Source organism: Verticillium nonalfalfae, assembly GCF_003724135.2.
Source record: "Verticillium nonalfalfae strain VnAa140/NRRL 66861 chromosome Unknown scaffold_122, whole genome shotgun sequence".
Taxonomy (NCBI): domain Eukaryota; kingdom Fungi; phylum Ascomycota; class Sordariomycetes; order Glomerellales; family Plectosphaerellaceae; genus Verticillium; species Verticillium nonalfalfae.
Window position 1 is genome coordinate 37154 of NW_021167347.1, and position 26657 is coordinate 63810.

Consider the following 26657-nt stretch of genomic DNA (forward strand, 5'->3'; position numbering starts at 1 on the left):
GCGCTTTCGGTCTCCGGATGATGTTCGCTCCGTCGCTAAAGCTAAAGACTCCAAGACGTGTTGCACTCGCTAATTCGCCTGACAATGTCCCGAAGTGAGATGTGATTGCGCAACGATTGCAAAGTTGTTGCTTGTATGGCCCACTCAAAGTCATTCCTCTGTTCGAGTAGACACTTGCATCACAAGTCGATTGCCTGTTTAAAATAGTAGCAGTCCGGATCTTCTTTCCACCAATTTCATTTCAGCCTACTTCCACCTTTCAAACTGCTGGGAGAAGTGCTGGGAGAAGCGCCCCTTTTCCTTGTTGGGGATGTATTTCAACGTCGAGGGTGATCTTTCGGACTGGTTGAACCCAATTTGATAAAGGGTGGCAATATGTATTTTCACGGCGTGACACGTTTACACTTGTTACAATATCTAGGATACTTCAAATTACGCAAGAATGCCTACAGCCTCTCTACGGACTTCACATAGTTGGGAGTTGATGAGATCAGATAATCTTCAGGTGGCGTCCAGAAAGATACGCACTTATGCCAGCCCAAACCCATACAAAATGGTCTTAGTACAAATTTGTTTCGTGCTCTCACCAAAGTCCTTCGTACTCTGACTGAAATACCCCATCATCATAACTGATCACACGATCCATGTTCATGAACTGCTGGTCCATGAAGATCTGGGATATTGCCCCCAGTTCTCCACTACCGGTGGCGCTGATGGGAGACTGTGCTTGGAGAAGACCAGTGGGACCAGTCGTGAAGCCCATTGACGGAGCTGTTTGTGTCGGCGGTAGGACCGTGAAGGTGTCACCTAATCCGAAGTCAGGGCGTGGCTGTGCTGGATGAGACTCTCTTCGAGCTGCAGAGGCTGTCGCAAAAGCTCCAATTCCTGCCTGATACCGTGCATCTGACCCAGGCCGGCCCAGTGAAGGCGTTTGATCGATTTCGGCAGTATATCGCAAAACGTTTATAGCATACGAAGCGTCGCCCTGACATCGGTTATGAAATTGAGACAATTTACGCGAGTACTTTGCTGCAAGATTCAGGCGCTCGTAGTCCTGCCTGTGAGGCCCAGTCCAGCGTCTTGCCATCTCATCCAGGCTCCTTACTAGGGACCAGAACTCAGGCGCAAGAGTCTGCGGGGCGGAGCTCTGTGCTGCGGCATGTCTCCAGTACAGCAGGAGCACTTTTGCGCCAATGTAAATGCCGAAAGCAAACTGGCTGGACACTGGTGCCGTCGGAGGTGCGTTCTTCAAATAATTCTGCGTAATCGTTGCGATTTCGACAGCTGCAGCCTGGCAAGTCTCCAAGCTTAAGAGGGTCGGGAGGCGGTCCTTGAAACTCCATTCCGGAGATGGGAAGGCCATAACTTGGTGAAGCAGGATAATCGAGGTATTGTGGGTGATGTGAGCAAGGGTCAAATTCGGGTCCATCCGTGACGTTTGCCTTGCCATATTGGCCTTCCACTTCTGTGGTAGGAACATCTTCCAATGGACCAGACGAAGATCAAGCTCTTTGAAGCGTGTAAGCCAGTTTGACAGATCACGGTTGTCTCGTATGTTCACCTTTTGCTGGAGGAAGTACGCATTCACTCGACTAAGTGATTCGGTTGCTTCCACGCTATATGCAAAGGCTCCAACTGCAGACATATCGGTTCCTCGAAGCTGGGCTCCTGGCGACGCCCCCGGGTCAGAAGGACTACGTTTCTCGCTTTCCGAGGCCTGGTAGTGCGAAGGCATAAATGCGATGGGGTTGCCGATGCGGCCAGCGGCTTTGTCCCAGATGCCGAAATAGGGAGTGTTCACAGGGTCTTCTTTCCGCCAGGTAAAGCCATCACACGGTAGACGACGGCTCACGTCGTCCGAGGTCAGGCTAGTGTTCCATCCCATCGATACGGAACAGAACCGATCCAGATTGAAAACGGACCAGAACACCCTGCGACGCTCTTCGGCTTCTGTCCAATCCTGAGGAGGTGGTAGTGAGACCCAGGGCTGAATCAGTGAGGGCCTGTCTGTCCCATCGATTTCGACCGTCAGCTGCAAGTACTCAACAGTGCGAGTCATAGACCCGACTAATGACCATGCAAGTGAGCCCTCGCCGTTGCCTATCTGAGTTATGGATGTCAGCATTGGCTCAAAAGGGTCCGCAAGGTGTACAAAATACATCGTTAAAGGCTACGATGACCAGAGCCTGGAGACTCTCGACGCTAGGACTCTTCATGGCTTCGGCGACGATCCAGTCTCTTGCATTCATCTGCTGTTCGTACGGAAGGGTCCAGGCGGATGAAATTTCTACGTCTTCGATGAATCGAGACGCAGAGAGCATCATGGCATACAGCACTACCCGTAGCCTTTCGTTATCAGCTGGGCGGACGAGACGACGTCGCAGGCGGCCCTCGTGTATAATGGGTATCCATGGGTGGATGTGGCTAAAGTAAGAGCACATAGCTGCCTCTAAAGCTTCACCAATTGGCATTGGTGGGATTTCAAGGCCAACTTGTGTACGAGGTCCAGTCATACCGGCAGCCGAGCCAGTATCTACTCGACGGCGTTTGTTCGGGGGAGTTCTGTCTCTTGGACCTGTCACAACCTGGTGGTCGGGGGATGTGGCGGCCATTTCATTGAAACGTTGCAACTCTCGTGCAAATAAAGAAAGAATCTCATATGGATTCGTGCTTGCAGGAGGAGAAACCGAGTCTTTTGCCGTGTCCTGAGAGTTTGTGCCGTCTTGGGCCACCCGGGGACCTTGCTGTTCAATGAGCTTCTCAAGGGCGTCTAGTAGGCCAGTGGAGTGAGCAAGGTTTCCATTCTGGGGAATCAAGCGTTCGACATTCAGCGCGCTCGTAGCTTACCAAGTCGTCGTTGGAGCATTTCGACTGCGCCAGGCTTGAGCCCCGGCTTTACTCGCTTCGTCTCGTAAACACAATCGCTACCTTAGCGACAGCGCTCACTATCAGGCAACTATTCCAAAGTCTTGAGGGGCCTGGTACTCATGTGGAGTGGTTGTAGACTCACTGATCTTCCGACACTGCTGGCACGTGGGAACCTCGCGAGAACATCGAAGCTTGCGCCGGCGGCAGCCATTGCATGCCAGGCCACCCTCGAAGGCATTGATGCTGCTGTCATCGTTGCCTTCGTTCGCAGCGTCGCTATGATTCTCGTTTGGCTCGTCAGTCATGGCTGGTGTTGCTGCTTGGAACTTCCCTTGCCCCCTCCCTCCTTTCCCTTGTTTCGGGGCGTTGTCGTTGATTTATTCTCAAGGCCACTCCAAGCGTAACCTGTTGAAGGGCACTCCCGTCGGTGTTTGTGCGGGGAAAAGTGTGGGACATTCAGTGTCAATCTGGAGAACATTGTAGATCTCCACATCTCAGTAGAGGGTAAACAGATTCCACTGTCGATCCTTCACGGGTTGCCTGGGTCGCTGTCGCTGATTCGTTGACCCAAAGAAGGCCCCTGTACGGGAAGAGGGCCTCGGGGGTGCGCAGTCCGAGCGACCTGTCCCGAGGTCCATCACTGTCAAATCTCAGTCGCAAGGGTGGGATTATGAGCGTGGACAATTCATGGCTGATCAGGGTTGTACACGTTTTCCTGGTTCTTTTGGACCTTGTGGATCCCAACAAGACTACAAGGGGCTGTGATCCTTAGTTAGTTTAATAAGTTACGCGCACCACCCGCAATGAGTATCGCATGTATCAGCATGTTGTGATCTATCATCTACCGTATTGTGTGTCAAAAGAGCTAGGATGCTTGCACCTGTTCCCGCAGATGACCTTTCTATCATCGAGCTCTCCTTATACTAGCCCCATCTGTAGCAATCGGTTCCCGTACTCGACCAAGTAGTAGTCCCCGTAGACCAGGCCATGATCCCAAATTCTCCTCCGCGCTCCATCGTTGTTGTTGGCTGTGCCGTTCTTCAGCACAGCATCGAATGTCTTCCCAGGCACCACATCATGAACCACAAGCTCGCCATCAGCAGAAGGGTCACTTAGGAAACAAGCTCGCTCTTCAGCCAGAGAAAAGTCCAATGTGTCCTTCACAATTGTGATGGAAGCTTCAAGGAAGCGGCTGGCGACCGAATGTTGCGATATGGCGGTAAGGGCCTGGAACAGAATGAGCATGCCATTAGCTGCGATCACACCCGCAGAGCTGTCCCGAAGAGGCCTCGTCTCGTCCGCGACTGGCCCATCAAAGTCCCAGAGCGGGACATAGCGGCCGATTCTGCCCCCATTTGTGACCTTCTCCACAAAGGATGGTGCGCTTTCCAGCCGATGGATGAAGTACTCTGCCGCACCGCACGCTGCGTCGAGAAACTCCCGCTTTTTCGTCCACATGTACGTCTGAGCATAGCCGAGAATGGCCCATGCCTGCCCACGCGACCATGTCGACGCATCGGCATAGCCCTGGGCCGTACGGCGCCAGTGCAACTCGCCAGACCTCGGATCCAAGTTGGCAACATGGCAAGTCGAATATAGCTGACCACGATACCCGTTTTTGGCTGTGGTCACTATTCTCTCGGGCCTCAAGTGAGTCATGAGCAGCGTCTGGGCATGCGCTGTTGCTATCGCTGCGAGTTCCTCATCACCACTGTGGGCTGAGGCGTAGTAGAGCAAGTCTAGGTTGCACAGGCTATCGATGATGATGATGGCGTTCTGCTCCATGTCGGTGATGCTGATGTCTCTCTTCAACATGCAATCCCAGCTTCGGATGGCCCGTGCTGATGGAACATAACGGCTGGCTAGGCTCCGAGCAGCCTTAATGATGGTATTCAGGCTTCGATGATTGCCAGTCAGCTCCCAATCGCGCTGGAGAGCAGGCATGATGATGAACCCCAGATCGTGGGTGTCTGTACGAGCTGCCATGTCGTGCAGAGGCTCCAGCCAGATTTCGCAGGACCTCGCAAGCTGACTGGACAACTGCGAAAGAGGGATCGCTCTTGTATCGCCAAGACCGGTATGCTGTGGGAATCGAACACATCTTTCCTTGAGGGCAGCGAGCTCGCCTGGGAAAAAGCCACAAGTCCAAAAGTCTGGTTCTCTGAACTCGTACTGGCCATTGCTCTGCTCTGACTGGGAGACTGTTTCGGGGAAACCGGTTGGGGTTTTGTTGGTGCCAGTCGAAGAGGCCACACCGGTCAAAGATCTCCCCGCAGTTCTGCAAGCCTTCGCAACAATATTCTCGCTGTAAAGCTCGGCGAGATGAGTCTTGAGATCCCGATCGGCAATAGGGAACTTCTGGTCCTGGTCGACGACGTCAGACCAAGAAGTTTCGCTACCCGGAGAGCTCTCGCTGGGCGCATCCAAGATATGAGGGGAGGCTGAGCTTTCTGATGCTGCCGGAGACATGGTGGCTGGTAGTGTTGGAGACGACATTGTGAGATGGCTGAAGTTGGCACGATGGTATTGCCATACAAATACCTTAGCAGTTGTTGGATATGCACTTCTTCAACAATGTGCCGCTTTCTACCTTTTGTGCATCGATCTTATGGCCCGTAAGATCCGGAACCAACGGGGAGCCAGTCTCACGGATACGTTATGATCCGCCGCCGATAGCCATTGATGATCTGAGATTTGCGGATGTTGTTGCCTCGGAGAAGTCCAATCGGCCCAATTCTACCCGCCGCCTCCCGTCGTGGTGGGGTATCGATGCTCCATGGCCGACTGAGTCGTACCGAAGGCCCGACGCCCGCACGTTTCTTGCTCTTCAGCGACATTCAGCTGAGCTTCCACTTGCTTTCGGCCTTATTGGGTCGTCCTTTGCCCAAGGATTCTTGGCGCGGGCGCGGGTTGCGGAAAAAATCGCAACAAGCCACCCAACATCTGAACAGTGTTGTGTCGTGGGGGTTCACATACGTTGCCCATTTCTCTGCCCCTCTCACTTGGAAAGGGCGTGGCTCCGGTCCCTTAAATTCACCACAAGAGCAGTGGTGACTTTGCCGAGCGAGTTCCAGTCGGATGATCTCTTTCTGGGGCACAACAGCGACCTCAAGACTTGCAGCTTGTCTTATCCAGGCCATTTAGTAAACTGAATTTTGACGTCCTCATAGAATACAGACTGCATAGTTGCGATGGGCCTCACAGGTTGAGATGCCAGATAGGCAACTGTCATGGGAGCATGGTCAAATGTGAAACATAGCATCACCAGTATTCCATCGCCCAGTCACGGCACCATTGAACGTCGGCAGTAAGGAAGTGAGAAGAAGCATTGTATTGTATTGCGGACCTTTAAATTTGGCGATCACGTCAAAGTCCAGACGCCGCCTGAGAAAAGGAATTCTGTCGGCGGTGCGTTCCATGAACGTACTGCCTCCTGACGGCAGGGATGACTAGTGGCGAACACACCCGTGACTATGACCATATCGGCATTCCCAAGCTGTGGCGGGAACTCGCGCCTGAGCGTTGGTATCTGCGTTCGCGATGCCATCAGATTTGTGTTTGGGTCTGGACGAAGGACTAATGCACTGGTTGAAAGTTGTTCGGCAATCGACGCACTAGATAGGTCCGCGATACCACTTGCACTTTTCCTCGACACAACTAGAGATCTCCGTTCCTTCGCAGAAACGGAATAACACTCTGTGCCATCAAAGTCGACCTGGGTAGCTTCAGGAAAGAACAATCCCTTCTCAGTCGTTGAGGCGATGGCAAACCCGCCGTCCACTACCTGAAGGGACGGCGTCCAGCTTGGCAGAGAAGAATAGTTGAGCTTGTGGATTCTGAAATGCCATCCGGGGAAGGTCACCGGGCTGCTGATGAGTGTAGTGTCGATAACGATATCAAGATAGCTCCACGGCCTCCAACGGCTCGTGATGCCAGATGAAGTCTCATCGCGGGTTTTGACCTGCACAAGCCCAACATCGGAAGGACTCTGTCTGAGGCTCCAAGATTCACCATTATCGATGGAAACAGCAAGCGTGCTATCCGGGGCAAGCTGATGGAGCAACGTCCCCGTCGGCACGCTGAAACCAAAGGTAGACGAATATGCAAGCTTGCCGTACTTGGCTTCCCGTGCTTTGAAAGGTTTCACAGTCCCTTGGCCTGATGACAGCAAGTAGTGATGGACACTATCGTTGACAAGGATTTGACGAGGGGGCCAGATCACCTCAGCAGGCTGGAAGGCGGGTGATGGAAGGTCGGCGGGGTGAACCCCTTCCTCGCAATGCCAGAATTCGTCTCCTGCTCCGAGCGCGAGAACAACGAACGACTTCAGACACCAGTACACTGACTGAGGAGAGTTGTAGTCCTCGCTCATGTACATGTTGGGGTAGAGAAAGCCGATACTCAAACAGCCATTCGTGTGGAACATGGTAGCACGCTCTGGCGCTGCCCACCACCGAAGATGACGAAGAAGAAGGCCTTTTATGACTGGCATGCTGAGGGCGTCGAGCTTCACGAGGGCAGCGACAGCCCAGAACGCCGCCATGGCGAAGCGATATGTCATGCTGCGCCCAAAGGGGATAGCGGCGCCGTCACGATCGAAATATCGCCAGTACTTGGTCGCGAACTGGTTTGCGTGCCGCCGGTATCGCGTCACCCTCTCGCCGTCACCACCGACAAAGTACACGTACAGCAGCGGCGCGAACTGCATGGCGAAGCTGCCCGAGTAGTAGTCGGCCTGCGCTCGGCCATCGCTCCAGAGGCTATCGCTGCTCCATCCCTCGCCGACGTAAAATGAATCCAGCATGGCGAAGTCTTCGTCGACCTGGGCTTGCACGTCGCTTGCGGGTACACCCAGCACTTTGGTCAATGCCAGGTTGCTCAGGACGCGGAACCAGCGCCAGTTGTTCTCGGGCATGCGCTTCCCGTTCATTCCGCTGAGCCAGGCAACTAGATTGTTGAGTGCCGTTTCGCTCATGGCGTTCAATACGATGTCTGGGTTCGACAGTAAAGTGAAGGAGATGCTCTCTGTCTCGACCATGCGCTGGTCGACGTGACCGATGTCGCCCCAATAATCGGGATGCAAGGGATCAACACCATTACTGAGGCCACGGACCCAGGTCAAGAGCTTCGGATCTTCTCGTGCCGTCGCCTCCGTCATCAAGAGTGGAGCGACAGCGAACAGAGGCCTGGCAAAGCCTTCCAATTGCGCCGCGACATCGTCGAAGCCAGCGGCTGTCTCAATCGGGAGCCGGATACGGGCGCCAGAAGCAGATTTATGGGGGTGCAGCGGATTGATGAGGGCCGAGGCCGCTCCGACCATGTCGGCGCGGCTACGGAAGGGATTGCCGGTGAAACCAGGAAGAGGTGCCATGGTCTTGGGTCTCCGGCTTCTGGGTAGGTCGGAATCTAGGAATGAGCCTCTCAATTTGACCTCGCGCACTGGAGGCACCGTGTTCGGAAGTCGGGCTATGTCCCGGGTGGTCGCCGATTGTAAGCGGCGGGCCTGTCCTTTGATTGTCGGACTTTCGGGTCAACCATTCGGACGCTGCTCCGATGTTCCTCTGGTTTGCTGGAGCTTTAAACCGTATGTTGGAGCTTCGGCACGTATCCAAGATCATCGAAGGAGCGTGAATTCTGCTATCTTATGGCCCATCCTCGCGCGACTCAATTACTGAACCATTTCCGGCGTACCGACTGCCTGATCGTTGTAATACTATCCACACACGCCCTCTGAAGGAACTTGAACCACGGAATGACACGGGGGAGCAAGAGTCGTTAAGTGGATTCATTATTATGTTGTTACATGCCGAGCCATGGCTCTTTCCCCGGCCAGCTCTCAATGTCGTCTGTCTCTACCTGAATGTTTTCCCAAACTTGAATGCTCAATGCTCAATACTCAATGCTCAATACTCAATGCAAATGAATGCCTAATACATGCCAACGCCTTCAATGCTCATCATACAATTTTTTTCAGATCGAAGCCTGCCAGCCTGTGCCTCGCAACCAGCAGGAAACAGGTGCTCACCACCATCGTCATGCCGCAAAAGAGCTGCAGACCCAGGTACTCGCCGCCCTGCGCCGCGACGATGGCACCGGCAATGGGGCTGCCCGTCAGGGCGCCGAAGGACTGCACGGCAAAGGCCGTGCCCGTCCGGATGCCAATCTGTCGAATGTCGGAGATTTGCGCGACAAGGGCCGGTCCCAGCGAGATGAAGCCGCCCGACGAGAAGCCAAAGAGGACCACGAAGAGGATGACGGTGACGTCGCTGCGGCCGGGGATCCACAGGCCGAGGGTAACAATGGCGCTGAAGACGACGATGATGATCATGACGTTGTAGCGTCCCATCTTGTCGGCGACGATGCCGGGAATGATGCGACCCAGGATGCTGACGGCGTTCATGATGGGCAGCAGGTAGGTCGTCAGCGTGGGGTCCATGCCCTGCTCCTTGGCCTGGATGATGATGTAGGTGAAGGGCAGGAACATGCCCCAGAAGAACATGAAGAAGCCGCAGACGAGGAGGGCCATGTTGGGGTCGCGCAGCGTGTCGACGTATTCTCGGAGGACGAGGGGGCGCGGGTTCGGCGGGAGGCGAGACTTGACGGTGAAGCAGCTGACAGTCAGGAGGCCGAGGAAAAGGAAGGCGACGGCGCGGATCGTCCAGGGAAAGCCAACGTTGAGGATCTCGGGGTCGATCATGCGGGTCATCATGATGGGGAGAACGACGCCGCCGAGGGAGGAGCCCGACACCATGATGCCGAGAGCGGCGGCACGGCGGCGGAAGAACCACGACGAGACGGATGCGAGGGAGGCGTTGAAGGCAGCCGAAGACCCCATGGACGCGACGAGCGACTGGGCGAGAATGAACTGATAATATTGAGTGGCGAGCGAGGTCATCATGAGGCCGAAGACGTACACGATGGTGCCGCCAATGAGAAGGGGCCGGGGTCCATACGAGTCGTAAACCCGGCCCCAGATGGCACCGCCGAAAGTCATGCACCAGACCTGCATGCTCGTGATCCAGCTGACCTCAGAGGCCGAGTAGTCGGACAATGGACCCCTGAGGTAGTAGTCCTGGAACACACCCACACAGTTGACAAGGCCAAAGGTACAGAACAGCGCGCACCAGCCTCCGAGGACAACGAGCCACGCTTCCAGGCCGCCGTCAGGAAAGTCGGCGGGATCGAAGCCGGTCGAAGGGCTGCTCATAGCTGCTTCGACGTCCCCATCCTTCTTGGCCGTTGGTGCGGCACCGGTCTTCTCCATCTCGGCTTGCACGACGCTGGCGGGTTCCGGGTAGATAGCGGCCTCGGTGTGGTGGATCTGCGTCGGGATGCGGTCGAGTGACGGTCGTATTGTTGAATCAGACTCGGTTCGTGGTCTACGTTGATTTGTGGCCGCCTTTTCGGCCGCGATGAATGAGTTGGACGAATCCGACATGTCGCTTGTTGTTGATCGCGGCATTGTGATGGCTTTTTGGAGATCCGTACAATCGATGATGAGCTTTCTCCTGGTGCCGTTCAAAACGGGGACCTTAGTCTCCTTTAACCTCTGTCAAAAGTTTGATCTGTTCGCTGTGAAGCTATGTGCGGAAGACGGAAGACGGAAGGCGGATGTAAGGTGCCGAGCCCGAGTAGTGCGAAGATCGCGCCCTAGTACAAATAGCGATTGGCAGATCGAGCTCGGGGCTACAGCCTCTTCAACCGGTCGTTAGAAATCACCGTAGTCTCGGGTTTATGGCCACGGAGCTTAGCAATCGCGGCGTGACGCGTTCGTTATGTGTGTAGAGCGGGAGGATTGCTGTAGTAGGGGGTGACTGAAGGATCGCATCGAGAAAAGGAAAGGCAGCACGCCCTTCAACGACAATCATAGGACGCGATTGGACCATGATCTCCTATGTGATTGACAAAACGACCATTTTTCTCGCTCTGACTCCATCAGATCAGTCGACCAGGGGGTCTACGGTGAAGGCGTAGCTCTCTGGGTTGGCCGCTGCTGGTTGCGGCCGACATCCGCGTGTCATGGCGGTCGGTCTCTGGCCGCCGCAAGACTGTGGGGCGACAAGACCTGAATCCGCAACTGTTCGAGCTTTTCTCTGTGTATTCTTGGAGCGCAGCCTCTCATTCACGATCTTGAGAGCGGTTTGAGTCGAGTACGGGGTCAGTACGTCGCTTGGGATCCTTGCCTCGCGGAGCTTATTGCGCTGCACAGCAACGCTGTAGCGGTTGCCCACCCAGCGTCATCACCATCAATAACTCAGCGTGAGAGATCCAACACGTGAAAAAAGCCAGAAGGTGGGTGGGTGGTTGGCTGAATCCGGTTAAGACGGCAAGGGTGTCGCTGATCCTAGTGGGAAGAAACGTCGGCGACAGCAAAACGCGAAGGCCGAGCAGCCCCAATTACGACATTGCCTCGTGGTTTGCGTGCGCTGGCAAAAGCAACTGGTCAAAGCTGAGCGCAGTCCGCCCGGTTCATCAGCACGGCAAATACAATAGCAAGTGATAGAACCAAATTATCAGACTCCACCTGCGGTTCATGATCGACTGACTCAACCGGCGGCTAGTAGCCAGCGGACAGCCTTCAAAATTGTACAATGGACGCACAGCGAAGACGAGCTCGGGCATAAAAACTGATCGGCGAACTGAGGCTGATCGCAATCCTTGCGACTTAGCTCTAAAGTGCTCGGATACACCCAAATACAACGTGCTGTTGACCTGAAGTTTCATGATGGATCACGTTACACACAACCAGAATTCTCTACACCATAATTCTCTACACACGGGTTTGCAGGGGCTTGCAGGGGCTGCATTGCGAGACTGGGCACCAACAGCTTTCGTTGCTCCTGGTGGCAGCTCGACCGTATTTCCGCTCGGCTCCGTAGACATTGATAAGCACGCAGCAGCTTGTGGCTCTTCCCGGGGATGACCAAAAGTATTGCCGAGATAAGTAAGACGGATTCCGTCGGATCCGATCGTCATGGGTCTATTACAACAGTAAAGGTACACGGTCGATGCGCGTTGGTGCGGCATCGAATTCCCCGGCCGAGGACATATCCCCGACGGGCGATACAGCCAGAATTGTTGGCTCAGTCAAATCACCGGACGAACTCCTTCAAATCCTTTGCGTCTTCAAAGCTGACCTTGCCATCCTTCGCGACACTCGCGATATGGATGGCTGACGGGGCTTGTTCTGTGGATGCCGCCTCCACGGCCTTTGGCTGGGAGGAAAGCTCGACAGCCTTGGGAACGACACCGGCTTGTGCATCTGAGATCTCGTTGACCTCGTGGTTGGTCAAAACATCGGCAACGCGCACGCCGCGGCTCGACATCAGCAGCGTCGTGGGTCCACGGAACTGAAGGAAGAGTCTGTCGCCCCAGATGGTCCTCCGCATCGATGTCCTCAGGCTGAAGAGGAAGCGGCCAATCGCCTTGTAAGTGTCTGTGTCCCGCATGGCCTTGAAGAACTTGGTTTCGGGGAACAGGCCGGTGACGCTCGGGATCTGGAGTCGGAACGACGAAGACTTCAGGCGGAATGGCAGAGGCGGGTTGCGCGAAACCGAGTAAGCGACGACGTGCGATGGGTGAGCGACGAACTCCTCGCCGTCACCAAGTGTCAGTTGATAAATTTGGCCTGGTGACGACAGCGCTGCCAGCCCACGGCCACTTAGATGCGTTGAACCCCAGTGCGCCAGCGACAAGCCCCTGCTCACGCGCGGGCTGAGTGAGAGGGTGTGACCAGTCCATGCCAATAGCGCATTTCGCTGCGCGACCATGTAGTCCGTGGTACCGTCAAGGTGGAGGATGGAGAAAGTAGTAGTCGGGGATTTCGTCGAGATCAGGGCCGTCAGCGGGGTTGATGACGATATCCTCTGGTACAAGAAGGGGATGCCTAAGAAGGCTCGGGAGAAGGGTGAGAGGATTGAAAGCGTCGATTGCGCCTGATCTCATCGTCAGCATGATTTTTTTTCCCCCTTGAATCGCACTCGAACCGCCATGTGGACATACGTTATCTGCCTGGCCAGCTACACCAACCAGTGTGCCTCGCCGAGTGTAAAGCTTCTGTGAAGGTGAGAGGGTGACGGAAAGCATCGAGTATGGTGAGCCAAGGACTTCGAAACGAGCATCTGCACGAAACAGTCAGCAAAAAGCCTCGCCATGCACAAATGGATTGAGAGGCTCGTACCGGCAACATCGTGGACAGAGGTATTAGCAGGAAGCCCAAACGCATCTCCTCCAACGCGAGGGGTCTCAGTAGTGGGCGCGGCGCTGATCTGAATGGTTCTGCATTGGCGACAGGATGATGGCCGTGTCTTGACTGTCCTCAGGCCTCTAGCCGTTCGAATCAATGGCGATTGACCATGCATGATGGCGGCTGGTGGGGAGAGGAGCTATGGCGACAAAGCACCGATTCGTGAAGCTCTGCCAGACGGATTCGAGATGCGGCAAAAAGTCGGAACGGCAATGACGAGACCTGGTATGAGCTCCAAGCTCGAGAATTCCGGCCTTTCCAATATCACGTGATAGACTGTTGCCGGGGCGACAACGCTGTGGCGGCGGATCCCTGTTGACGTTCGCGAGCTTTGGCCCAAGCTTTCTTCCCGCTTCGCCCTTGCAACCACGAACCATCTTCTTCCAACACGAACACCACGAAACTGCTTTGGAGCGGTGATTGCCAGTGCCTTTCCTTCGTTTGGCGTGCTTCTTCTCTTTTCTTTGGAGTCAATTGGCCAGCATACATCATGTCTGTACGAGTCGTTGCGCGCATACGTCCGCTGCTCGCCAAGGAGCTTGACAAGGACACCATTGTCACGGCAGACAGCACCGAAGAGGGCAAGCCGGCCACGCTCGTCAAGATCCCGAACCCCAAGAACGAATCAGAAGAGTTTTCGTTCGCGTTCAACAGTGTCTATGACCAGGCTGCGACGCAAGAGGCGCTGTTCGCTTCAGAGGGTACGCAGGATTAGATGGTGCAGGACAGAATTCACGGCAATACGGCTCTAACATTTGGCTCTAGTCTCACCACATCTCAAGTCTCTATTTCAAGGTCTCGACGTCACCATATTTGCCTATGGAGTTACCGGAACCGGAAAGACACACACCATGCGAGGCGGTCTCAAGCTGGCTGATCGAGGCGTCATCCCTCGGCTACTGAGCGGCATCTACAGGAGAGGAAAGAAGACCACGAAGGACACGGACGGTCAGACAACAGTGGATGTGGCGCTCTCCTACTATGAAATCTACAACGACAAGGTCTTCGACTTGATGGAACCCCCCGAGAAGAGACTGCCCGCTGGTCTGCCGCTGCGCGAGAAAGATGGCAAAACCATCGTGGTCGGTCTCTCCGAGCGACCTTGTCAGGACTTGAAGGACTTCGAGAAACTGTACATCGAGGCCAACAACAACCGCGTCACTGCGTCGACCAAGCTCAACGCGCACAGCAGTAGAAGCCATGCTATCCTGCGCGTCAAGGTCACACAAACCACTGGCGACGTAGTCAGGGAAAGTACCGCTTCCGCCATTGACTTGGCTGGATCCGAAGACAACCGCAGGACAGACAACGGAAAGGAGCGCCTTGTCGAGTCGGCTGCCATCAATAAGAGTTTGTTCGTTCTTTCGCAGTGTATCGATGCCATCTCCCGAGGCGACAAGCGCATTCCTTACCGCGAGTCCAAAATGACGCGCATTCTCAGCCTCGGCCAGAACAACGGCATCACAATCATGATTTTGAATTTGGCACCCCTCCGAAGCTACCATCTCGACACGTTGAGTAGTCTCAATGTCAGCTCGCGGGCGAAGCGAATCGAAGTCCGCGAAATCGAGAACGAGGTTGTCTTCAAGCAGGTACCTCGCACAAACTCGAACAACGGCGCTGGAACGATCCGCCAAGCACTGCGACCATTGGCCAACGCGCACAATGTCCACAGCGGCGTCATGGCCAACAAGGAGAAGGCTGCCGACGCGACGCGGCCCGTCAAGGCGTTCAGTGTTTATACTGACAAAAGCAAGCCTACCGCTATGGCGCGTCCGGCTGCTGTTATCACTCAGGTCCGCAAACGGCCCTCTGATTCCGACAGCCTTGCTCGACCGACCAAGATCATGCGGCCTAGCCAGCCTCTCCATTCTGCGCAAACAAAGCTTTCCATCTCCGCCGATCAGCTCGAGGCTTTGGTCGAGAAGAAGGTTAGCGAGATCCTTGCCGCAAGAGTCAGCCAAGCGGCTGAGCCTGTTGCGCCTGCTGTAGCGGCAGTTCATCCTGACATCAATGATGCTGTGCAGAAGAGACTGGAGGCTCTTGAGAGGCGGATACAGGAAGACGAACGACGAGAAGACGCAAGGTCTGATGGCCTCAGGCACCTGCTGCTGGCACGGCAGGCAAAGGAGAAGGGTGACGACGCGACTGCACTGGAAATGTACGAGCTCGCGCTCCCCTTCTTCCCTGGCCAGGCCAAGCTCCTCGGCAAAATCGAGAAACTTCGCGCGCGGCTCGGTATGGACGTGGATGAATGCACAAAGGAGTCGAGGCGGAAGCGTCGAAAGGTCGTTGCGTTGGATGAGGATGAGTATCATGGCGCCGCCGATGCCGACGCGGACGCAGATGAGAGTTTTGTGTACCGCGACCCCAAGCCGAGAAGCAAGAAGACCGCCAAGCATGTCAAGGTTGTCGTTCCCTTGACATCAACTCTCTATGAGCCAACATCACCGCGCTCTCAGCAACTGCTTGACATTGTCAACTCGAGAGATCTGGCACAGATTCAACGTCTACACGGCTTTGGGGCGAAGAAGGCGAGAGACTTGGTGGACTTCTTGCGTTTGATGGGCGAAGATGACGATGGAAACATCTTCACCTTGGCCCAGCTGAGAACTGTTCCTGGTATGGGAGGCCGCACTGTGGAGCGGGCGTATGAGGGCCTTGTCGGTGCCGTGTGAGTTTGGGCCCACGGGCTAACTTCGTTACATGGTTAGTTCTGGACGATGCAGGGTCAGCGAGGCGTTTGCAAGTCGGGGCGCGGGGGCTGCATATCACTGGGGTTAGGAGTTTTGTGTCTGGCGCTCATTAGGAGGTCGCGGACGCGTTGGTCTTTTCGTTTTTGATTTTTTTGATTCCGGCGAAGTACGATGCATGAAATGCCAATGCTTACTGCACTCCAACATCATTGAACCATCGCTGTCGTGATGTCTGTGCGTCTGAATCATTTATACCCATTAGTCACGAACACCGCAGCAACTGACTGCACCGTCAGGTGCTGGAATTGAGAAACAACTCCCAGCGGCTTTGTCTTTAAAGTTCCGTTCGTATCTGGATCAAGCTGTGAGCCTCATGTGGGAGGCCGACCAGAAAAAGCATGTAGGTGGATCTCTCCAAATCAAGCAGGATACCAATCTACAATCTAGTAGCCTGGCACACTGCCTTTCAACCAATTACCGCTTGTAGTACCAGCATCCTGAAAGGAGTCCAGGTCTCTCTTTGGCGAGACGGGGAACGACCTCAAGAGTTCTTGCTTCTTCCAGCAGCCTCTTATCAGCCTGTACTGTCGGGTATAAGTAATATGGAACGACACAAGAAGATGAGATGATCAACAGCGCAAAACACTCACTCGTCCATACTCACAGACACTATGGCTTCCAGTTCCCAGAGCTCGGGGAGTACCAGCAGTGCATCTGCCCCCCGGGTTGAGAGTTTCGATTCCGACCTTGAAGCTCAGCTTCGATATCTTGTCCCGCCTCAGGATGACCAACATCAAGACGAGTTTGCTTCCAGTCCACTGTTGACAGTGCCCGCTCTTAGGGCCTGCCCAGACATCCAACACGGTCTCATTGGAGCCAGCTGTGTCTCGTCCAAGCAGCTCAATGGTTCTGACAGCAAGACGGATATTCTTTCCGCAAGGCTCTTCCAGAACGTCACCGCTCCGGCTTCAACATTTATTTGTGGCAGCCAAGGAGCTGGCAAAAGCAACACGCTTGCTTGTCTGTTAGAGAACTGTCTGCTACGCAGCGAGCTTGGCAACCTCCCTCATCCTCTGACGGGAATCGTGTTCCATTACGATGGATTCAACTCGGATCTGATTGGGCTTCCCTGCGAAGCTGCCTTCCTCGCGTCTGACCTGCAAGTAAGAGTTCGTGTTCTCTGTGCGCCCACCAACATCCAGACAATCAAGGTGAGCATCACACATGCAGCAATAACAAGTAATTTATGCTGACGACAAAAATTACAAGAATACCTATGCCCGGGTTCCCAGCATCGTCATTGAGCCTTTCCGCCTGAGAGACGAAGATCTCAACACGCAAAGAATGCTCAACCTAATGGCAGTGGGCGCCGGGAACGTACCCCTCTACATGCACGTTGTGACACGCATCCTGAGGGAAATGAGAATTAGCCAGCAGACTTCCGGCCAACCATTTGAATATGCGCAGTTCAAGGCCAGGATGAACAAAGAAGATCTACAAATTGCGCAATCGGTTCCCCTCCAACAGAGACTGGACACTTTGGAGAGCTTCATGGCATCATCGCCGATTCTTTCGAAAAAACAGAAAAAGATGATGAAAACGACGGGGGGCAACGACTGGACGCCTCGCGTAAGTTTCCATTCGACTTGTTGGGGCTATACTTACGAAAGTCTTAGGCAGGTCAACTCATCATCGTCGACCTTTCTTGCCCTTGTGTCACGTCGGACATGGCATGCTCGCTGTTCAACATCGCACTCCAACTGTTTCTTGAAGGGGACAAAAGCGTCAGTCGAGTAGTTGCACTGGACGAGGCGCACAAGTACATGAGGGACACTTCGCCAGAGTCGTGCATCTTCACGGAGAACCTGCTGGGCGTCGTCCGGCTGCAAAGACATCTCGGCACACGAGTCATCATCTCTACCCAGGAGCCGACGGTTTCGACAAAGCTCCTCGACCTGTGCTCCGTGGCGATCGTCCACCGCTTCACGTCTCCGGACTGGCTCCGCGCACTTCAGAAACATCTGGCTGGAGTGTCCTCGTTGGTGCCTGCAGGGGATGTGGAGACCGGGGCTGAGCAGAACCATGGGAGACCTGGCGTGCACCCCATCACTGTCCGCGGGAGAGACCCTGCTGCCGAGCTCTTTTCGCTCATCGTCAACCTTCGCACTGGCCAGGCTTTGGTGTTCTCGCCCAGTTCCATCATTGACAGCAAAAACTTTGGTCGTGAAAGTACGGATGGAAATAAGGGCGTCAAAAATGACGATACCGACAGCTCTGATGACTCAAGCAATGGGAATGACAGCCCAGAGGTTTCCAACCAGACTCTTGAAGCTGCAGAGCGTCTCTCCCATCGGGTTTTGAGAGTGAACATCCGCGCCCGGCTCACATCAGATGGAGGGCGGAGTGTGATGGCTTTGTAAATCCGATGATTTAAGCATAGCCGCAGGTTATCAATTTGATATCAAATGGGATGCAGTCGTTGGATGCGTAATCTGAAGTCAAATGATGGGACTGACACTGTTGAGTTGGATCCAACAGTTGCCGCACCTTGCGGATCAGCAAGCCAGCCACATTTTCATACTACCAAATCAACAATTTTTGTCACTTGGAAACAGTCTATTATTCTGTTTCTAGACCGCCCAATATCGGTGACATCATATCAAAATGCCATACATAAAGCAAAGGCCTCCCCCGTTAAAGCATGTCGAGTGGAAAAGCGGACATTTGTAAATTCTGAGTTGAATGAACTGCTGCTCTCGCGTTCCGAGGTAGTTACAAGGGCTCAACGCCGAGCAATCGTGACTCTGCTGTCAGTTCTGATTCTATCGAATAGACAGAAATACCAAGGAGCATGACAGCTTGAGACAGCAGTGCCCGCGTGCCGCAGGCTTTGATCATGACTCGCACGCAGGTGGCCCGACTCGGGCTAGAATCCTAGGCTCAAAAGGCCCCGGAAGTGGATTGCCATGTGCTCAACGGTGGATTTCGATTTTGGATTCTTTGAGGTCTCTGGGCCCTTTGCTCCGCGTGATGAGAGCTACACTCTAGGACGCTAGGACGCCTGCATGTGCGTCGTCCAAATGACAACCAATGACGCCTGTGGCTTATTTTGGTGCCTAACGGAGGAATGCGAGGCGGGCGAGCAGGAACAAACAGGAACAGCCAATGGCATCACTTAGCAGGAGCAGCCTCTCACGCCTCGCTCGCCAGAGATTTGCGTCACCCTGAGCGGTGACGCCCGGCAAAATCCAATGTGAGGGGCAAGAGTGCTGAGGTGCCAAGGAAATAGTCACAGCGCCAGCACCAATTGAGAGACGCAGGCAGTCACGAGGGGGGGGGGGGGGGGGGGTTCCGATGGACAGGGAGAAGGAGGCACGGGAGGACCTTCTACTCCCAGATTCGCACCAGCCCCGCGCCCGGCCAACGAAGAGGGAAGGAAGGCTGGATCTCGATCTGGGTTTCGGCAGGACAAGGGCGTTCCCTCCTGCTCCCCAGTCCGTTCTCGTAACCCTATCGTACCTAGTCCACAGCAATCTGTCTCGTCCATCTTGCGGCGCATCTCTAGCCTGTAGCCTGCTCACCACACGCGTTTTGCCACCGCGAACCTACCTCTTTCGAGCCTCACACAAACCTTCACCACCCCCTTCACCTTGTAATCACAGGTGTCCGCACATCGTCCAGCCCTGCACCATGCCACGATATGGCCGACGCTTCCCCCGATGAGCCACCGTACCCGGCTCCCGAACATGAGCATCTACCCTGGGGTGAGCAGGATAGCGCCCAGCGAGGACACACATCTGAGGATCCTCTCAAGCTGGACGATGACCGTGCTGCCTCCCTCCTCGAGCTGCAGACCCTCACCATCACCGAGGTCCTCGACCAGGATTCGCGACCCACCTTTGTCATTGATCTTGACCCAGATGAGGGCATCACAATAGGCGCCAAGCGCATCTGGCCAGTCTTCTGCAATTCGGCTCTCCGCACGCATGAGCTGCTTCTCAATGCTGTGCTGGGATGTGCTCCTCAAGATGCTGAAACTCCTCATGCCGTCGCCAATGACGCGGCAGTAGACACGACGTACGAGGACTTCAGCAGCTGGGCAACGGGCGTGACCAAGTTCGACAACTCCAAAGATGTCTTCCCGCTCTCCTTCACCTACCGCCACATGCTGTGGACTGGTTCTACTGTCCGCCAACGCTGGAGGCTCATCAGCGGCAACTTGATCACGGCCACCACCTCACGGCCTGCGACTCCCTCCTTATCCAAGGAGACATCAGACACGGGTCATCTCGACCAGCAAGTCACAGCCGCGCAGACAGACGTTAGCATCTCAACGGCAGGAACAACGCTCTTCTCCTCCACCAAGCAGCATGGTCTCTCATCGCAAACCTCGAACCCCAACAAGACGGCCGGAACAAGCTCTGATGAGACGGGGACCACCTCGACAAGTGCGCGCCTCCATCTCGCGACACCAGAAAAGGCCGTTGCAGACTGGACTGTACCGAACCCCAAAGGCATCCTCTCGGCTCACATCGCCTATGCTCGCACCGTGGCCTGGGAAAACACCCCTCTCGGTCCTCTCAATCAGTGGTCGCGCGAGTTCCGCCAGACTGTCAACCTGGTCATGGGAAATCCCTTCCCCGCCGCTCTCTTTTGGGGCAGCGACCTGACCATGCTCTACAACGAGGCATATGCTGCCGAGGTCGCTGGTAATAAGCACCCCTCTCTCATGGGCACGGGGTTTTCGGGACCCTTTTCAGAGCTATGGGATGGCGTAAGCGGCATCTTTGCCGAATGCGCGCGGACAGGTGTCAGTATTCGCAAGGAGGACGACTATCTGCCTATTGAACGGCATGGCTTCCTCGAGGAGACCTTTTATTCCTGGTCTTGGACACCGCTGTATGGCGGCACGAGCCGGATTCTTGGCTTCTACAATGCGCCTTTTGAGACGACACAGTCAGTCTTGCACCAGCGCCGAACCAAGACGATCAACAAGGTTGGCGAAAATGTAGCCCGGGCTAAGTCCATCAAGCAATTCTGGAAATTTCTCATGGAGAGTTTTGAAGATAATCACTTCGATATACCTTTCGCCTTGCTTTACTCTGTTGTCGACGCCGAGGACGACAACGAGTCATCTGTGTCCTCAGGCAGCACCATGTCTCTCAAGTCATGCCATTTTGAGGGATCCCTCGGAATTCCCGAGGGCCACATAGCTGCACCCAAACAGCTTGACCTTAAGCGCAGTCGCGACGGGTTCATCCCCGCGTTCCGGGAATCCATGCGAACAAGAGAACCGACGTTGCTTCATACGAGAGACGGAACCTTGCCGGAGGAATTACTCGAAGGCATCAACTGGCGCGGATTTGGTGACCCATGCAAGCAAGCTATCATCTTCCCCGTCCGCCCAACCAATGGGGAGAATGTTCTCGCCTTTCTGATGCTTGGCATCAGCCCTCGTCGCTTCTATGACGATGGCTACAAGTCATTCACATCCATGCTGAACAGACAAATGTCAACCTCGCTGGCATCTTTCATGCTCTACGAGGACGAAGTCAAGAAGAGCCGCGATCTCGCGGAGGCAGCTGCTTTGGAGCAGGAAAACCTGACTCAACAGCTCCTCCTGCAGACGAGCCGAATGCGCCGCATGACAGAGTTGTCGCCTCTGGGCATGTATCTAGTCAGCCCCGATGGTGTTCTTCGAGAGGGCAACGACCGCTATTTTGAAATGACGGGCCATCCGAGAGACGTCGTATACGAGATGTCGTTCATGGAGCAGATCGAGGACGGTAGCAAGAAGACTATGCTAGAGGGCTGGGAACGACTGGTAACAGATCACCAAGCGTGGACAGGCGAGTTGCAGCTGAAGAAGTTGCGCATGCAACCTGTCGATCTGCACGGCGAGAGCATCGACTACTGGGTCATGGCAACTGCGCAGCCTGAGTTTGCACCTGACGGTTCGGTTCGGTCTGTTATGGGCTCCATCACAGACATTTCTCATCTTAAATGGGCGCAAGGTTTGCAAAACCGAAGGCTCCAAGAGGCTGAAGAAACGCGCCGGCAGCAGAACGAGTTCATCGACATCACATCGCACGAGATGCGAAACCCTCTTTCGGCGATTCTCCAATGTGCAGACGACATCTTATCCACGCTTGGTCAGCACCATGCCCAGCAAATGATGCCGTCAAAAGAAGATGTTGAGGCCTGTATGGACGCGGCACAGACCATCTCGTTATGTGTTCAGCACCAAAAGTCCATCGTCGACGACATTCTTACCGTCTCCAAGTTGGATTCGAATCTTCTTGTTATTACGCCCATCAGCGCTCAACCAGTGGAGGTCGTCAAGCGAGCAATCAAAATGTTCGATCCGGAACTGCAGGCCAAGCAGATCGAGATGGTTTACGATGTTCATCCGTCTTTTCAAGATGAGAATATTGAATGGATGATGTTGGATCCAAGCCGCGTACTGCAGATTCTCATCAACCTCATTACCAACGCCATCAAGTTTACCGCCGGCGCCGCCAAACGAACCATCACTGTCTCGATCAATGTTTCGCGGGAATCGCCCCGCACCGTCATCGTTCCGGACTTTCGTTACATCCCACCTCGAACGCTCAACAGTCAAGTAGTCATGGGTGAAGAGTGGGGAAGTGGAGAAATAAGCTACCTTAACTTCCGCGTCACTGACACTGGTGTCGGACTCACACCAGAGGAAATGAAGGTACTTTTTGAGCGCTTCTCGCAGGCCTCGCCCCGTACCCACGCACAATATGGTGGCAGCGGCCTTGGTCTCTTCATCTCTCGTCAGCTAGCCGAGCTTCACGGTGGTCAGATCGGCGTTGCATCCAAGGCGGCATCTGGGAGCACCTTCGGCTTCTTCATCGCTGCTCGGCGCGCCGATGCGCCGTCGCTTACACCCGTTGCGCAGTCTCTCCCGCAGGCTCGCGATTTGGGCAACAGCGCGAATTTCCCCTCTCAGATCGTCGTTCCTCAGCGCCAGGACCTTGCGTCGCATACATCCGCTGCGTCCGATCTCGTCGCTGCCAAGACATTCCCAGCGCCGGATTTTGACCCTAAGAATCTCGACATACTCGTAGTGGAGGACAACCTCGTCAACCAGAATGTTCTTGTCAAGCAGCTCAAAAAGCTCGGCTCACGGGTTGCTGTTGCCAACGATGGCGTTGAAGCGCTGGCTTTCCTACAGCAGACACACTGGCGCAAGGATGGCGGGACGAAGCTGTCGGTTATCTTAATGGATCTTGAGATGCCAAACATGGACGGACTAACGTGTGTCGGGGTCATTCGAAAGATGCAGAACGACGGGACAATCCGTGGGCACGTACCCGTCATCGCCGTCACGGCCAACGTCCGAGACGAACAGGTGGCTGCCGCGCGACGGAGCGGCATGGACGACGTCGTATCGAAGCCGTTCCGGATCCCCGACCTCATGAAGAAAGTTGAGGTTCTTCTCGGGACAGTCGTAGGGGTAGGTTCAAACATCGCGGGAGCCTAGTTTGCGGGCAGGGATATTCGGTTCCTGCAAAGATGAGGCAGAGTGCCTCTTGTTGATTATAGAGTAGACCTGGTCAGAAAGTAGACTCGACGGTGCGAGAGCTGGCCTTGAGACACGATCGTGATGACGGCATGGCGTTGGAGCAAAGCATTGGAATGTTTGATGGTACTGGAAACGCCGTCCTCGGCTGGTAGGACAGGATATCATGATGAGCTAGTTTTTGTCGCTTTATCATTACCCGCCCCTTTTTCGTAACCACTCTGCGTTGACTGGCCTGGGCATGCTAGCGGTATTCTCTTTGCCTGTCTGTCTTGCCTTGCTCTGAAGCAAGCAGAGTGAGCAGCAACTACCCCACTGGGAAGGCACTGCAATCATGGGCGCACGGCAACGAAGATCGTGGGCTTCGTGGATGGTGCTCCAGGCTTTCCTTCCAAGGATGCCTTCAGTTCCGACATCTGCGGCGCAGTAGCCATTGCCGACACGGGCTGAGACTCTGGCGGGTTGCTTACAGCAAAGAAAAGACTAGCTTTCATCCAGTGCATGCATTCCATTCCTTTCCACCACTTCACAATGCCAAGCCCATCGAGGGCCTACCTCCAACACTGGCCACGGCCCGCGGACCGTCCACCATCTCAAAAACTTCCTCCACATCCCCGTCTCTGCTCACGGCCCTTGAACTGGAATCCACCGTCACCTCCGCCGTCCGCACAGTCCCGCCCTTGGACCTGAGTATGCTGCCCTCGCTGTCCTCGTCATCCTCGCGCCCCTTGGACCCTTCGCCCACAAGTGTGGCGCCCCGCAATGTGGAGGCGGGGAACCGCGACGCGCCGTTTGACCGCAGGTAGCCGCCACCGCTGCTTCCGCCGCCTTGTCCAGAGACGCCAGCCGCCGCGGGGTATTTTGAGCGATGTATGTCGCGGAAGAGGACGCGAAGAACGGGAATAGTTGTCGCGACAATGGTGACGTTTGGTTCGGCTTGGCCCCAGATGAAGAGCATCGAAAGGCGATCTTTCCTCGTCAGTCGTGCACCCGATAGAGGAGATAGGTTATAATACAGCCCGATTGAAATTGTAGAAGGCAGGAAACTGGTTCTGATGACAGGAGACTGCGAGGAGAACAAAGGGAAAATGGAGGGAAGCAGACGTACAGGGAATGTCCGGGCCGGCAGTGATGCTCATAGCTGACACTACTTTGATGACGCCGACAATGCCTGCTACGAGGCCGAGACTCATGGCAATGGCCACACCGATTTTTTCGTACTTCTTCATCTGCAGTTTCCACACAATTTTCCACGGAAGAAGAGCAAGGGCAAAGTCGACCAGAGCAGAGTAGCCTGTTCCCCGTTCGTCAGCATCCAACCACTGCTTCTAGGTTGGGTCAGTGCAAACGTACTGTTTGCCACCATGGCGATGATGACAGCGTCGACAACACTCCAGCATGATCCTGGCAACACAGCTTCATACTTATCTTGCCCCTCGCGATCACAGGCTGCCCTCCACGTCGTCACGGCGTTGGTCGCAAGCACACCGTTCATCGTCACGATCATGAACCAGATGAACCACTTCTGCCACCCCTGAGCCACACGCAGCAAGGTCAGGGCAAAAGAGGTCTTGCTGAGGCCGAGAGCGACCTTGTTGAGGACGTCGGCGGTCGTGGAAAGGGTGTGCATGCGTGGGACGAAGCCGAGGGTCAGGCCGAAGCCCATTCGCATGAGCTCGGTCAGGACGGCCGTGGCGGCCAGGAGAAAGAACTGCCTGTCATCAGCTACATGGGAAGAGACCATGCCCGGCAGCCACAGAAGACTCACCCAAGCGAAGAGCATGATGTAGTCATCCCACCACATGCCCCGTGTGCGGACGGCTTTGCAGTAGATGCGGAGGAGCAGAAAGAGGGTTGCAAAGGCCATCATGACCCATATGGAAGCGACCACAGTCGGAGCAGGGTCATTGGTGAGAACAGGCATTGTGGGAACGGCTATATCGCCAGCTGCCGGGTCATCTTGTCTCCGCGCGAGGGCGTAGATGGTTCGCAAAGTCGACATGATGCGCTGTTTTGCTTCGAGTCTGATGCCTTCAATTTTCAAGGCCAAAGTCAGAGCCTAACCAACCCCACGGCGCTGTAGGGCTTGAAAGCATGAGACAAAGGACGGTCAGCGAGCGCTAGGCTGCTAGAACATATCCTGAACCTCTTGTTGAGACCTGTATCGGTCAGATGTAATCACTCGAGGCAACACGTCAAGTGTTTAGGGCAAAGAAAGCCAGTGCTGGGTAGCGCCTAGTTATATGGACCTTCCGCACATGCTTGTTGGTTCTCAAGTGCGAAGGATATCGAGGATATCTTCAGCGAACCGAGACGATTGTCACTCGTCAAGGAAGAAAAGAAAGTTCCCGGGTGCCTGGAGGTATCTACCGGGCCAAGCACTGCAAGTTTGAGGGACACATGCAAGGAACGGAGAGCGTCTTGTCCAGGAACTGTGGTAGAAAGGAAGCTCAATGCCAGGGCGGGTGTCGGTCACACGCACCACGCACCCCATGTCTCGGTCCGATGTGTGCTGTAAGGATTGATGCAGGACAACGAAAAAAGGTCAAACCAGAAAATCTCCGTCCTTTTTGGAATCTGGTATCCCTGCTATCGTTGCACTTGAAGGCTGATGGGATAGGTCGATGGTGTGCTTCGCGCGCCACGAAGGATCGCTATACATGAGGCGGCTTTTCAGTGAAGGCCGTGGTTGGATATCGAACATTACAGCCACAACCCTGCCACTGTTCGTGCCAAGTCATACTCGGATGATGAAGGAGATGGATGAACGTACAAACGCTCCGGGGGCTGCGTTCCAAGTGGTTATGGACGGGAGCTGTGCCGCGCTATATGGAATGCTAGCCGGCACGGCACGTTGGCATGTGAGACTAGACCGGCGGCCGGAAAGTGAAGGATCATCACTGCCAAGGGAATAGGTGTGCTCCCAGGTTGCAGACCTGTTCTAATCTCGACCCGGGCAAATTGCTCATCGCATGGACGAGGCAAAGCACGACGGACTGGAGACGTATCGTTGGTTCAAGTCCATCCCGACATGAAAGGAAAGGCATCTCATCACCACGTCAGCCTGAATCGAACAAGGTGGCACGTTGCCACAGGTGTCTCACATCCCGAGTGTTCGCTCAACGTTGGTTGCGGAGGAAGTTGTCGGGAGAAGTTCGATAGCATACTCCACCCCCACCTCAAGTGATGCACGGCATGTCACAGCTCGGTTAGCATGTGAACCTGCAGCGCGACGGGTCGCCAGAGGCTTGGTACCTGACAGCCAAGCTCTTTTGTTCCTTAGGCAGAAATCCGGCAT

The 26657-nt window shown here is 54.9% G+C and overlaps 9 protein-coding genes across 9 annotated transcripts; 3 read left to right on the forward strand and 6 right to left on the reverse strand.

The window, feature by feature from the left end:
- Window positions 1-583: 583 nt before the first annotated feature.
- D7B24_001209 (uncharacterized protein) lies at window positions 584-3173 on the reverse strand (the record flags this gene model as incomplete). The annotated part of the gene is made up of 3 exons (XM_028635450.1): window positions 584-2104; window positions 2160-2770; window positions 3011-3173. 3 exons carry the CDS (start codon window positions 3171-3173, stop codon window positions 584-586), a joined length of 2295 nt encoding a protein of 764 aa, XP_028492065.1.
- Window positions 3174-3786: 613 nt separating this feature from the next.
- Window positions 3787-5364, reverse strand: D7B24_001210 (uncharacterized protein; the record flags this gene model as incomplete). The annotated part of the gene is made up of 1 exon (XM_028635451.1): window positions 3787-5364. One exon carries the CDS (start codon window positions 5362-5364, stop codon window positions 3787-3789), a length of 1578 nt encoding a protein of 525 aa, XP_028492066.1.
- An 865-nt stretch (window positions 5365-6229) lies between these two features.
- Window positions 6230-8239, reverse strand: D7B24_001211 (uncharacterized protein; the record flags this gene model as incomplete). Its single annotated transcript, XM_028635452.1, has 1 exon — window positions 6230-8239. One exon carries the CDS (start codon window positions 8237-8239, stop codon window positions 6230-6232), a length of 2010 nt encoding a protein of 669 aa, XP_028492067.1.
- A 585-nt stretch (window positions 8240-8824) lies between these two features.
- On the reverse strand, window positions 8825-10330 carry D7B24_001212 (uncharacterized protein; the record flags this gene model as incomplete). The annotated part of the gene is made up of 1 exon (XM_028635453.1): window positions 8825-10330. One exon carries the CDS (start codon window positions 10328-10330, stop codon window positions 8825-8827), a length of 1506 nt encoding a protein of 501 aa, XP_028492068.1.
- Window positions 10331-11960: 1630 nt separating this feature from the next.
- AIM24 (Altered inheritance of mitochondria protein 24, mitochondrial) lies at window positions 11961-13229 on the reverse strand (the record flags this gene model as incomplete). The annotated part of the gene is made up of 3 exons (XM_028635454.1): window positions 11961-12803; window positions 12871-12989; window positions 13049-13229. 3 exons carry the CDS (start codon window positions 13227-13229, stop codon window positions 11961-11963), a joined length of 1143 nt encoding a protein of 380 aa, XP_028492069.1.
- Window positions 13230-13604: 375 nt separating this feature from the next.
- On the forward strand, window positions 13605-15792 carry D7B24_001214 (uncharacterized protein; the record flags this gene model as incomplete). Its single annotated transcript, XM_028635455.1, has 2 exons — window positions 13605-13815; window positions 13880-15792. 2 exons carry the CDS (start codon window positions 13605-13607, stop codon window positions 15790-15792), a joined length of 2124 nt encoding a protein of 707 aa, XP_028492070.1.
- A 689-nt stretch (window positions 15793-16481) lies between these two features.
- D7B24_001215 (uncharacterized protein) lies at window positions 16482-18230 on the forward strand (the record flags this gene model as incomplete). The annotated part of the gene is made up of 3 exons (XM_028635456.1): window positions 16482-17021; window positions 17080-17439; window positions 17487-18230. 3 exons carry the CDS (start codon window positions 16482-16484, stop codon window positions 18228-18230), a joined length of 1644 nt encoding a protein of 547 aa, XP_028492071.1.
- Window positions 18231-19510: 1280 nt separating this feature from the next.
- On the forward strand, window positions 19511-23320 carry D7B24_001216 (uncharacterized protein; the record flags this gene model as incomplete). Its single annotated transcript, XM_028635457.1, has 1 exon — window positions 19511-23320. The coding sequence occupies one exon, from the start codon at window positions 19511-19513 to the stop codon at window positions 23318-23320; it is 3810 nt and encodes a 1269-aa protein (XP_028492072.1).
- Window positions 23321-23885: 565 nt separating this feature from the next.
- Window positions 23886-25361, reverse strand: D7B24_001217 (uncharacterized protein; the record flags this gene model as incomplete). The annotated part of the gene is made up of 4 exons (XM_028635458.1): window positions 23886-24328; window positions 24468-24653; window positions 24713-25070; window positions 25128-25361. 4 exons carry the CDS (start codon window positions 25359-25361, stop codon window positions 23886-23888), a joined length of 1221 nt encoding a protein of 406 aa, XP_028492073.1.
- Between the last annotated feature and the right edge of the window lie 1296 nt (window positions 25362-26657).